The following is a 12875-nucleotide window of genomic DNA, read 5'->3' as shown; positions in this document are numbered from 1 at the left end:
CCTGCGAGCGGGTGTCCGTGCGCCGGCCTCGCCGCGACCACAGAGACCCGCCGCCGGCCGCGCCGAGCCACGCCACGCCGGAGCCCGAGAGGGAAGCCCAGGCTGCGCGCGTCCAGCAGCGGCGTGGGGAGCACCCGGAGGCGGGGGCCGGCAGGCGGACAGCGGCTACGGGGCGGCCGGGGAGCATGCCCGCGCAGCCCCGCTGAATGGCGCCTTGTCTGCGACCCCTCGCCCGGCTGCGGCCGCCAGGGATGCTGCTCCGCGCGCTCCAGCTCCTGCTGCTCCTCGGCTCAGGTCCAGGTGGGCGCGCTTTTTTCTGCGTTTCTTCTGCGCCTGTGGGGTTTGAGCAGGCGCGAGTGGGCTGGGGAAAAAGGAAACCGCGGGGTGGGGGGGTGTTGTGGGGACGGCGAGGTCCTCCGCGGTGCGCTGACCACCGGACCCTGCCCCCTCCCTGCAGCCAGTCCCGAGCCGCTGCTAGGCGCGGGCGGCCCGGGGGCTCTGCGGGGACGCGGGCAGAGCTGTGGGCGCTTTTCCCGGCACACGCCCCTCCTCGCTGAGCTCCCCGAGCCGCAGGCTGCAGGGCCGTGGCGCCCGCTGTCCACTCTTACCCCTTTCTCCTCGCGCCATTGTCCAGGCTCCGACCGCGTCCTCGCCTCCGCGGCCAGCCCTAGCTCCCAGCAGCCGGCCCGCTCGCCGGCTCGCCAGCCGGGGCCGCCGCGGCGCACGTGGCTTTATTTATATTGTTTCCTTAGTGGCAGCCTGGCCACGCAGGGGGCGCCGCGGTTTCTCGCGGCTTCTCCTTTTTGCAGTGGGGGTTCCCCCCACGTTTTAGGGCAGGGGAGAGAATAGGTGAACCTAGCGTCCAGGGCAGCACCCCTAGGGCCCCCATTTTCCCAGATCCAAATCAAGAGAGGAGGAGAAGAAGGGAGGGGTGGAATTGGAGACAAGATGGGTTGGAAGGTGCGTGGCCGATTTGCGCGGGGGGGGGGGGGGAGGGGAGGAAGGTACCGGGAGCTGAGAAGGCAGGTATAATCCTATAAATAGGATTCTCCCCCTCCCCCGCCCAGCAAGGTATTTTGGGGCAGGGCTCGAGGTGTGTACCAATGTGAAGATCACTCCATACTCCCCAGGTTAGCCTTGTACAAACTTGGATGAACTGATTTTTCTCATTTGCGTCTGCGTTAGTTTATCCTCAAAGAGATAAAAAGTGTAAAGTGGATGTGATGATTGCGGGGGGCGAGGAGGAGAGATGTTCAGGAGAATGGGTTATTTTATTTATTTACAGGTTAGAAACCCCGGACTTGCATCTTTTCTGGAGGAGTTAGTTTTCTGTTAACATGAGAAAAGGATCAAAGTCAGATGTGACTCGGAAACACAATGGGCGCCTTCCGGAGTGGTCCTCGCAGCGCGGGGCTATTAGGGTCGCTCGCGTCGCCCAGGGCATATATTAGAAGTCCGCAGCCCGAGCGTGGGAGCGTGACTAGTGTGTGAGGTTTCCGAGGACCTGCCTTGATGAGAAACAGATCAGTCCCGAGAATTTGTAATCATGTATTCAGAACATCATAAGGAAGATGAAATGTTCCCAAACTCCTCTAACACTCCCCAGTCAATATGACAGACTTTAGCTGGCCTTTGCGCAGAATGCAGGAGGTGACAGGGTATTAGGCGGTCATCGGATGCTTTCTCCTGGCAGGGACGGGGGCGATGTGTATGCTTAGGATAAAACCTTTCCTTTGCTCTGATAAAATGTATATTGTTCGATTAAGCAATCTCCTATCCCTATTAGACAGTAAGGACCAATTAGTCACGCACTTTCTTCCAGCAGTTGGTAGTTCGAAAGAAAGAGAGAAAGGAAAGAAAGAAGAAATAAATTTTTCTAATCCGATCACCCACTGAGTACAATCAGCAAGCGTTACCAGCGTTTCAAAGTCTACTGTTTGTCCGTTAAATACCTACCTTACTCTGCAGAAATTAAGTAAAATGGATCTCTTTCAAGGAGAGGAGACGGAGTCCTTGCTGTAAAAAGACAGATATAAAAATGCAAACTTGTAATTTGTCACAAAAGATAAATGCACTTCCCAAAGGAGTAGGTGCCAAGGGGTCCAAAACACTTCAAGGGACAAGGAAATAAACTTGCTTGTTCACAGAGTTGGAGTTTTGCTAATGATTTCTTGTAAAATTAGACTTTTACGACTTACTCTGCTCAGGATCTTTTTGACAAGCTTGTAAAAGTAGCAAACAGCTTGTGCTCATGAGTTTTCCTGATGATTTTGATACCCTAGCAAGGAGCTTGAGAACAGGATTCTTAAAAGGCAGAGAAGATTATGAAATCTTCCCTTTGCTTTTAGAGTAGGTGTTGTAAAAGAGGATTTTTCTGATTTGTTGAAAAGGTTTGCTGAACTTAGACTGGTTTATTAAGGTGTTAATCAGTTAACTAATATGTTTGTTAAACTTTGTCATGTTACACCTTGAATGTTTTACAATTATGTGTTAAGAAATGATTTTATATCTGTAATTCTGGATATGCCCCCCCCTTTTTTTTCCTTATAGGAGTGTGGTGCTTTAGTGAACTGTTTTTTATAAAGGAACCACAGGATGTAACTGTTACAAGAAAGGACCCAGTCATTTTAGATTGCCAGGCTCATGGAGAAGTTCCTATTAAGGTCACATGGTTGAAAAATGGAGCAAAAGTGTCTGAAAATAAACGGATCCAGGTTCTGTCTAATGGCTCTTTATACATCAGTGAAGTGGAAGGCAAGCGAGGAGAGCAGTCTGATGAAGGATTTTATCAGTGCTTGGCAATGAACAAATATGGAGCCATTCTTAGTCAAAAAGCGCATCTTACCTTGTCAAGTAAGTGTTTAAATTCTTCATTGTTTGACACTTTTCATTGCTACATTTTGATGATTTTGCGATTCACTATGTGCTAACCCTAAAAATCACACAAACATTAAGAATTTTCCTGGAGATAGTAGCTGATGCTAACTAAGGCATGCAGAAAAATCTGAGAAAAATATATAAATTTGAATAAATGATTGAGAATGAAAGTCAAGTTAGTTTTAGAACACCTAAACCTGTAGAAATGGCTTTCTATAAATTTACAAGTGTTTCACACTATGAAAAGAGTTAGGTGTAAAAGTTTGGCTAACACAACGAAAGCTCTAAAATCTCATCTTTCATAAATTAATAATTAAATTTTAAAAATCACAAGCAAATCTTTCTGCTTTGTAGATGGCCCTTGAGTGCTAAATCTTTCTTATAGCCCAATCTTCCATTTCTCTGAGAGCTTTAAGATCACTCATGTTGCTTTTTAATTGTAGAGAGGGCATTGGTCAGTAACTCTCAAGCCTTTGAAGTATTCCTAGTCTTTTTCTGCTGGGAGAGAAAGAGGTTAAGGCCATTTCCATATTATGCCTAATGGATTTAAAACAGATCTGCCCCCTTTATTCCAGTTGTCATAAAGTCTGCTGTCTAATGATTTCCTTTGTATTAACAGCCCCATCAGATCAGCCATTTGTCCAAGTGATCCAGTTTTTGGTGGTTGACCTGATAACTGTTGAGTGTAAAGACGGGCCTAGGATGAATGGGGAACTCCTTGTTTCCACTGAGGCTTTCCACCTCTTTGGGGGATCAGACATGCAACACTCAAGATGACAAAAGACAATGTAAATTTTAAAACAACGACAACTGTATCTTTTTTTTTTAAGATTTTATTTATTTATTTGACAGAGAGAGACACAGCGAGAGAGGGAACACAAGCAGGGGGAGCAGGAGAGGGAGAAACAGGTCTCCCGCAGAGCAGGGAGCCGGATGTGGGGCTCCATCCCACCCGCCTCCACTCGCATCCAAAACATCCCTTTCCTCCCTGCTACGGCTCCCTGGGCTCCCCCTGGAAAAGCAGAATCGCCTTACCATCTTAAAAATAGTTTTTATAAGTATTGTAGCTACACTCTTTTGTTAATCTGCAAAAGATAGATTTTGTGCTATACTGACAAATTAATCATTTACAGGATGAACAATAGGAAGAGGGAGGTCTTGAGATAAAGACATAATCCTTTAGGAAATAGTTTCTTCAGGGCCTACACAATTGAAATTTAGAAAGCTACTGGCAGGGATTTTCTAGGTTACTATTTTAAAAGTGTATGACCATATTTATGCCACCATCATATTAGTAATTTATTTTGTTTGTGCAGTAATGATTAATTGTAGAAAATTATCCAAGCAAAGATACTTTTATATTGAAATATATCAGAAAGGTAGAAAAGTTCCCAATTCTAACCTCCCAACCCCCAAGAAGAGCAAAAACCTGAGAAAATTTCTGATAAACTTTTTTGTTTGCCGGAATCACTGGCCAATAATCATTTTGTTGTTGTTGACTAAGTTTTTCTGTGCTGTGTTCAAGGTAGTATGCTCTGTTCATTTATTTTTTGTGTAAGATAAAGTTGTTGTATAGAGTTGTAATTTTGTCACCTTTTCAGGGTTGTGGAAAGTGTTTCATACCCAGGAACTGTAGCTTGTAGTTCTTTGCTGGAGCAGGATAGAAAGGTGGAGGAGTGCCATGGGCCTTGAAAGAATGAAGCATTTATCATGACCACACATTTTCCAGGACCTCCTTAGTAGCCTGACAAAATTCTAAGGCACTCAGAAATGCCTTGAAAACACACAGCTTTAAAGTCTGTATAGTATAATAAGTGTTATTAACAGTGAAACACGTTAGTACTAGCTTTTTGAGTATCTTTAGATTTTTTACTGTGTAAAAATTATGGATAATAAATATTAGATGTGAATAGTCTTGAAAGCTGTTCTGAGGTAGTTTTCATATAATGAGTATCAAAAACTTTCTAGTGAAACTGTGTAGAACATTGCTGTTAAATGTCAACTGTACTCAGTTATAGGGACCACACTTTTCATAGGCACATGTTTTATTTAACTCTGTGGAGATATTTTGCTAGGAAATTACATTCAGTATTATAGATCTAAAATGAATGCATAGTGGCTTTAAATTTTTCTTTAAAAATATGAGACTTCTTAGAGGTTCTGAATTCACAAAGTTAGTTTGGATATTTAAAGAGCAATGTCCAGTAATGTAGGCTCAAATGACTTTATCTTATGTTCAGGGTAAAGATGTTATACATATTAAACAGGAAGAGAATAGGCATTAAGTGGACATTCTGTTTTGCTTAAAAAAAAAAAAAAAGCTTGTTCTCTACTACTTATTGATAGCAGCAGGGTGCCACTATGTTCTTTTTATTTTCTGATCCAAGATTTGTCAGCAAGCATATCTTTTGGTTCAGAAGTATAAGATTACAGCATTTGAAAATCTAAAACTTTAATCTGTGCAAGTTTTAGATTTTTAACACATATAGGCAATCAAGTCTTGGTTTCTAAACTTAGGAACTAGAAGCTGAAAGTTGCACTCTAGGCAAGAATTCCATTATTCATGTGTAAATTAGGAATTCACAGGGTTAAAAGGTTAGAAACTGGCCAGGGTGAGGTTTACCCTTGTGATAAAGAGCAGATGACCCTCATTCATTGGCCAAAGCTTTCATGTAGCTCTTCTGCAAAGTTAGTTATTGCCATGAATTGTTCTTGAGGAATGCAGAAATTCAAATGTGAACAGGCCTTTCCTTAAGTGTCACTATGGAGCCTTATCTCCCAAGCACATCAGAGCTGGCTGCAGGGACAGGGTTCCTCCCCAAAGGCCTGGAGGCTTTGCTTTCCTGTTGTTCATCCGAGCACAAAAGAATTTGTCTAACTTAGTTTTTCTAAGGCATCCCATTTTTAAAGGAAAGTATAGGGTTAAAGTGATATTTAAGTTTTTTTTTAAAAAGGTAATCCTTTTTGTTGATAAGCATTTTAGCCGTTTTACATTTTCATGAAATGAGAATAGAAAGGAGAGTATGTGGGAGGCCCTTTTTCTAGTTGTATACAATAGTAAGAACAGAAGATTAAGCCGTTTCCTATAAATTACAATATTTTTAGCTTTTGGCAAATCGAATTTTCACTTTCACGGGTGCTAAGTCTTCACTATGTAAATAATTTAATTTAAATATTTTAGGAATAAGAAATAATCCATGGACATTTTGATGTTTCTTGCGTTCTTAACATTAAAGTAAGATAAATTTCATAGGAAAGCATTAGTGTGGTAAAATGGTCTCATATTTCAACAAGTTTAAATTAAGATAAGAGACGTTTGAGAGAAGTAAAGGAGGAGGCGGGTTGTGTTCTGTGATGTGTAAAAGACTGGCTGTAAGCGAGTGATTGAACAGGAAGCTAGTTGTTTATTTCCTTTCCATAAAAGGTGGAAATTGAAGTCTTAGGATAGAGGGAAAGAGAACATAAAGCCAGCTTATATTTCTAGGTATTTCAGGACTGTTCACTTGGGTGAAAAATCATTTTTTAAGTGAGCATTTGTTAGCCAGAAGACCATAGTATTGTAACTTTATGGTGTTTGCCCCCCACCAAAATTTTGAGGTTAGTTTTTGCATGTGTAAAGTTGGGGGAGAGCGGGGCAGGTGGTCTGTATCTGTACAGACCTAGGAATAGTAATTCCCTTTAAAAGGATGTAGTTTAAATGGAGATGAAACTTGAGGGCTTTTGTTGTTGTAGTTAGATTAATGAAAAACTGTTCTATGAGTGTGGTTTCTATTTTAAAGAGTAATACATAAATTATAGCCCAAAATGAGTTAAAATATATTGAGAGCATTTAATGACTCATGTTAAAAAAAAATAAGGTGGGTGGTTGAAAAGAGAAAGAATTATGAGACTGTTAGCCTAAATTTAGAATTTTATTAGTGATCTAGGACCCAAGACAGACAAGATTTTGCTACAGTGTCACTTTTTATTGAGGTTTGTAGATGCTGTAAAGGGGAACACCTCTTACATGTGTGCATATTCACTTCAGGCTGTTAACAGTTACCTGCCCTAATTCAACAGTTGTAACACAAGAGTAAAAGTCTTTTGATTTCAGAAAAATACGACAGAACTGAGGTATTTTAGAGAGACCCATTTGCCAACACTGTAGATAAGGTTCAGATGATACTTTCTGGGATCCAAGAAAAATCATCTTTAAAGAGAAGAGGTTATGGTTCAAGAGTACATGTTTAGCTTAAAAATTGACCATCTTAAAATTGCTTAAGTCAGGGAAGTAAAAGCACATAGAGTTCTGCAGGCTTTATATATAATGACACTTGGTTCTTTCAGTCTGTCTACTTAAAAGGTTTATCAGGTACCTGATAATCTCTGGGTAATGGAACCAGTTTTTCCCACGTTGCACTTGATTAGTGAGGATCATTTCTCATCTTCAGAAACCTGTAACACTATCTCACTGTTTTTCAAAGTTGTTGGATTTTTAATTTTATAACCAAGCAGGATCCACTGAGGTGTATAATTATAATTTGCTTTAAGATGTATATAAATGTGTTTATTTTATTTCTGTTCAGCTTCTCAATGGAATTTTGAAAGGGCATTTGGTATGGCCCTCTTTTGTCAACTATCTCTGATTATTCTAAAGAAAGGGTCTCACTCTCAGCACTTGTTTGCCAAGGGATTTGTTGTCATTGCTCCTGAATTTAACAGCTGGGCCTATTGATGGAGTCCAGAGTAATTTAAAAGAAGAGCAAAAAAACCAAGAAACCCCCAAAATCCCCCCAAAAAACAAATCTTTTAAGCAGGACTTTAAGTTGAAGGACTATTTCAATTAATAAATAAATAAATACATTTGAGGTTACTTTTTTGAGACCCCTAATAGCCCTGACTACAATTTTGAGAGAGAATTTTTATTTCTCATAGGCAGATTCGCTCAGTTAGGATGGATTACTTTCAGCTTTTAAATTGGCAATGACTATGTGAAAAATAATAATGTTAAACATTTTGTTGAGGATCATACTTGAATTTCTTTTAAAGTTTTATTTATTTATTTGACAGAGACAGTGAGAGAGGGAACACAAGCAGGGGGAGTGGGAGAGGGAGAAGCAGGCTCGAAGAGGGTCTCGGGGCTCGATCCCAGGACCTTGGGATCATGACCTGAGCCGAAGGCAAATGCTTAACGACTGAACCACCCAGGCGCCCCTCATACTTGAATTTTAAGAACAGCTGTGATTATTGAGATGTCTTAAGAGAAAACCTAAAAAGTATACCCCAGATTTTTAGTTTCAGTCAGGACTATTTTAATACTTCTGAATGTCCAGACTCTTCAGTAAAGCATTCTTAAGCCATCATTTAAATTTGGTAATAAATAAGAGAAGACGACACAGTTGTAATCATTGAAATAATTAATGTTGGCAGTTGCCTTAACATGGTAATCTGCACAGAGCAAGCTCACAGTCGGCAATTGACAATGGTGATGTGCAAAAAAGGTAAAAATGTACTAAATTATCTTCAGTGGCTGTAATTCTGCAGCCAAGTGAATCCCTCTAGGGATATGTATTGCAGAGGATGAAGGTGTCATCCTCACAAAGGTCTCTGACACTAATCTGACAAATACTTTCCTGACTTTTACATTCCTTGTTTTTTTCTTTTTTCAACCTCTGGTTCTCAGAAACTGCTTTTGATGAGTGTTAGAAGCCAAATTCTTATAGGCTGAGCAGAAGGGATGAATTAAAAATGTTTGTTTTTTCAGTTTCTGGAGGGTTTGTCCTTTTCTTATGTTTATGTATACGCATTTTTTTTTTTTTTTTATAGCTTTAGCATTTGTGGCTAGATTAATCAAGTGACTGTTGGAGAACACAATCATTGTTCAGGGTTCTGGTTTCAAATTTGTGTCCTCACTGGGCTTATTTCTTAGGACTGATGGAAAGGAAATTTTCTTTCTTTATCTCTCTCTTTCTAGTAGGCTCCATGCCCAGCCTAATGAGGGGCTTGAACTCACAACCCTGAGATCAAGACCTGAGCTGAGATCAAGAGTCAGCTGCTTAACCACCTGAGCCACCCAAGCACCCCAGGGAAATTTTCTTTTAAAAATTTACTTTATGATGATGAGCACTGGGTGTTATACGCAACTAATGAATCATTGAACACTACACCAAAAACCGATGATGTACTTATGTTGGCTAACTGAATTTAAATTTAAAAAGATAGAAAAAAATTGACTTTATGAAACCATAGGAAATCAGTGATAGTTTTTTTTTTAATGATGCTACTTTATATAGACTACTTTCTCTAAATCATATTCTTTGGGAGTAATCCTCCAAAATGGGCTTTTTATTGTTATTATTTTGTAGTCTTTTTAGTAGTACTCAAAATGGATCTCTTTCACTCCACCAACTTAAAAAAAATGGTCCTGGGGCACCTGGGTGGCTCAGTTGGTTGAGCGACTGCCTTTGGCTCAGGTCATGATCCTGGAGTCCCGGGATTGAGTCCCGCATCAGGCTCCCTGCTCAGCGGGGAGTCTGCTTCTCCCTCTGACCCTCTTCCCTCTCGTGCTCTTCTCTATCTCTCATTCTCTCTCTCTCAAATAAATAAAAAATAAAAAAAATCTTTAAAAAAATGATCCTGTATTTCTACTGTAGGTTACATTTCTCAGGGTTACTCAGTCTTGGTGCAGTCAACATTTGGGGCTAGATTAATTCTTCATTGTGGACACTGTCGTATGCAATCTAGGATGTACATCAGCATGCCTGGCCTCTACATACCAGATGCCAGTCCAGTAGCATGCCTCTCCCCAGTTATAACAACCACAAATGTGTTTTGGGAGGCAAAATCACTCCTCCTAGTAGTTGAGAACTGATGTTTCTGAAAGAGGTAGAAAACTTCTTTCCAAGTGATGCTGGGCCAGTAGTTATTTTTAACTATTTCTGTCTTATGCTTGATAATCTAATTTTTTGGCATTAACAGTACGGAATTTGCTGATTGTAGGACTAGTTACTATTTTTTAGTATTGTGAAGGAAGCTTGATTTAAAAACATGCGTCTGGGTCATTGTTTGTCTAAGTGGGAGTGATGTTGCCTCTTCACACACCTGGTACATTGAAACCTGCTATTAAGAGTTCGCCCTTCTATAGGTCCATTCATTTTGATCTCAGTATTTTTAGATCTTTTCTTGAGGATATCTAATCAAAGAGTGAAAGCAGATTTTATTTAACCCTGTTTACTCAATGCATTTTATTTTCTTGATGTGATGGATTCCAGTGTTTTAAAAAGATAGGAGAAATCTCCATGTGTGGTAAGTGGTAAGGAACATCTTTTGTGATGCTCTGCATGGAGACAAGTAAAACTGTATGAGATTAACAGCCCGGAGAATTACATTTGCTGTGTGGTAGGTGGTTCTTGGGGTGAATGGTTAACAGAAATCTTTTCAGCTAATTCAACGGTACCATAGACTTATTTTGGGCAGAAACACCTTAACTTCCTCTAGATAATGATGTAAAAATGGTAGCGTCTTGAGAGGGTATCAAGGGGTAAGTAAAGGGAAAATAATTAGACACTACAGTATGTTAACTAGCACACAGAAAGTTGCAGACAAATTTTGAGTGGTTATTATGAAATACTTGTTTTAGATTACTTAGATTACTTAGTAATAGTGGGCAGGGATTTCATAGTCTTCATCTTTCTCACCGTATCATTTTTTGTGTTTGCTTTCGTTTTGGTTAGCTATTTATGCTAGTAAAAGTTAAGATTGTTCCTATAGGTAGTTGGTCACCTGTCGAGGCCAGTAAGCCACTGGTGGTCCAAGTGGCAGTTGAGCTGGAAGAAGGAGAAAACCGGATCTTTTAACGAGTGGCTCTAGTACTGAGCATGGATGGTTGAACATTTGGCACCATGTGTTCTACTCCAAAAAAGTCCTTTGAGTAGAACAAATCATCAATTAGTTCAAACTAGAAGGGAAAAATGCACATTTCCTTATTTTAAGGTAAATAGTTGTGTCAAAACAATTTTAATGTTCTTCTTTTCTTATTCTTATAGTCATTTCATAAAGAAATTATGAAGTTCACAGGTACCAATATCTGGTAAATATTCTTAGTACTGCTATTTTATTTATTTATTTATTTATTTATTTATTTTTACCAAGTTGCTGGGAGCTGCAGTGGAAAAGCAGAATGACAAAAGGCAGGAGAACCAATCATTTATGTCTTCTCCATTGCTGGTGATTTATATGACTTTAGACAAATCACTTAAAATCATTCTGATCCCTACCTTGTGTTATCTGTAAAAATGGGTAGCTGGACAAAAAGGAGGGGGGACAGGTGTTGAGCAACACAGTGCCCTTATTTTTGTAATTCATTATTGTAATTCTATGTAAATAGGAAATAAATTATATATTTTTTATAAGACTGAGTCCAGTCACATATTGTAAGAGAACCATTTAAGTCACCGAGAAAAAATTAAAATAGTTTAGCCATTATTTATCTTGGTACTTTTAAGAATTCATACTCTTGCCATGAATCATACGGGAATCAAATTTCGTTGGGGGAGTCTTAAACCAATACTGATAATTTGAACTAGTACAATTTTTAAGAGTCAGAAAAATAAGTTACTTTGCCTGGCACTGGGCAGTTCATAATAGTTGTGCTCTCTGAAGGTTGACATAGTACATGAGAGGTATAACTTTACAAATGTGTCTAGTTTTGCTAATTAATAGTGTATTCTGATGTTTATTGACTCACTGTTTAAGCGAAATAGTGCCAATTTCATCTTGACAGATTTTTTGCTAATGTATTAGTATTTTAACAGAAATAGATTATACTGCTTGTCTCCACCCACCACCAGTTCCTATTAAGAATGATAAAGTTTAATTTCCCCCCCAGCTTTCAAACTGAGTTAGCTTGAGTCCCTCTGATTGGATTTAAAGTAACTCCAATTAAAATATTGACCTCAAAGTGAACACATAATAGGAAAAAAATGCTTTGATGTTGGTATTGCCATTTTGGTATTTCTTTTTAAAAGAGAGATCACAGCTTTTCTTAAATAATTTTAACAGTTAAATGTATTTACTGTTTTTTTTTTTTACTAAAAAGAATTCACTTTTTATGTGTTTGAGAAAGTCACATTTCCATGCTCTGTCTTAGTTAATACTTTTAACATAATTTTAATTGAGGGACCAACCTCAGTAAAGCAGTAAGATTACCAAAAGGATTATTAAAATTATCCCAGTGATGGAATGATTTCTTCAAAGCCTGCAAGTATCTTTACCTGGATGATTTACCACATTTTTAGAAATCTGTGATAATACATGAAAGATAGTATACAGGCAGAAGAAACTTTGTGAAATTTAAGTGTAATTTTCAGTCCACCGGATGTCAACTTGGAAGCTATGATATTTAGGTAGAGAGTTTTATTGCTTAGCAAATGGTACACTGAGAAATTACAAGCTGGTCAATAGAGAAGTGACTGGTTTCTTACAGTAGAATTGACTCTTCTCAGGACAGAAAGAAGCTGACAGTCCGAAGTTTTGCCCTGTTAAACAATTTTTGGACAGGGATAACGTTAAAAAAAAAAGAATGGAATAAAAGAGAGACAAATTTTTATTTTTCTGCTAATCTCCCAACTTTTAAAGACTTGTTAAGGGGCACCTGGGTGGCTTAGTCGTTAAACATCTGCCTTCGGCTCAGGTCATGATCCCAGGGTTCTGGGATCAAGCCCTGCATCAGGCTCCCTGCTGAGCGGGGAGCCGGCTTCTCCCTCTCCCACTCCCCCTGCTTGTGTTCCCTGTCTCACTGTGTCTCTCTCTGTCAAAAAAATAAGTAAAAATCTTAAAAAAAAAAAAACAAACTTTTTAAGATACTGGCAATGAACATTTTGAAGAGAAAACTTTAAGATTTTCTGAAACCCGTAGTCAGTAGAGTCCTTGCTTCCTAATTTGACTTGCAGTATCATTTTGGCTTCCTCTAACATGAGTTAAGATCACAACTTGTAGTCTTAGAACTTTCTATTTTGCAA

General features: G+C 39.4%; 1 protein-coding gene across 1 annotated transcript in view; it reads left to right on the top strand.

The window, feature by feature from the left end:
• The first annotated feature begins 206 nt into the window (after positions 1-206).
• The window catches only part of PRTG (protogenin), a 120661-nt gene continuing 107992 nt past the window's right edge, over positions 207-12875 (top strand). Inside the window, exons 1-2 of the mRNA XM_028099999.1 lie at positions 207-300; positions 2551-2853. Of these exons, the coding sequence (XP_027955800.1) occupies positions 207-300; positions 2551-2853 (397 nt within the window). The remainder of the gene's footprint in view (positions 301-2550; positions 2854-12875) is intronic.

Source organism: Eumetopias jubatus, unplaced genomic scaffold (assembly GCF_037043125.1).
Source record: "Eumetopias jubatus isolate StellerSeaLion01/CBP00866 unplaced genomic scaffold, mEumJub1_p1.0 scaffold_7, whole genome shotgun sequence".
NCBI lineage: Eukaryota > Metazoa > Chordata > Mammalia > Carnivora > Otariidae > Eumetopias > Eumetopias jubatus.
The sequence above is the reverse complement of the archived record's forward strand: the minus strand, read 5'-3'. Positions and strand labels throughout refer to the sequence as shown.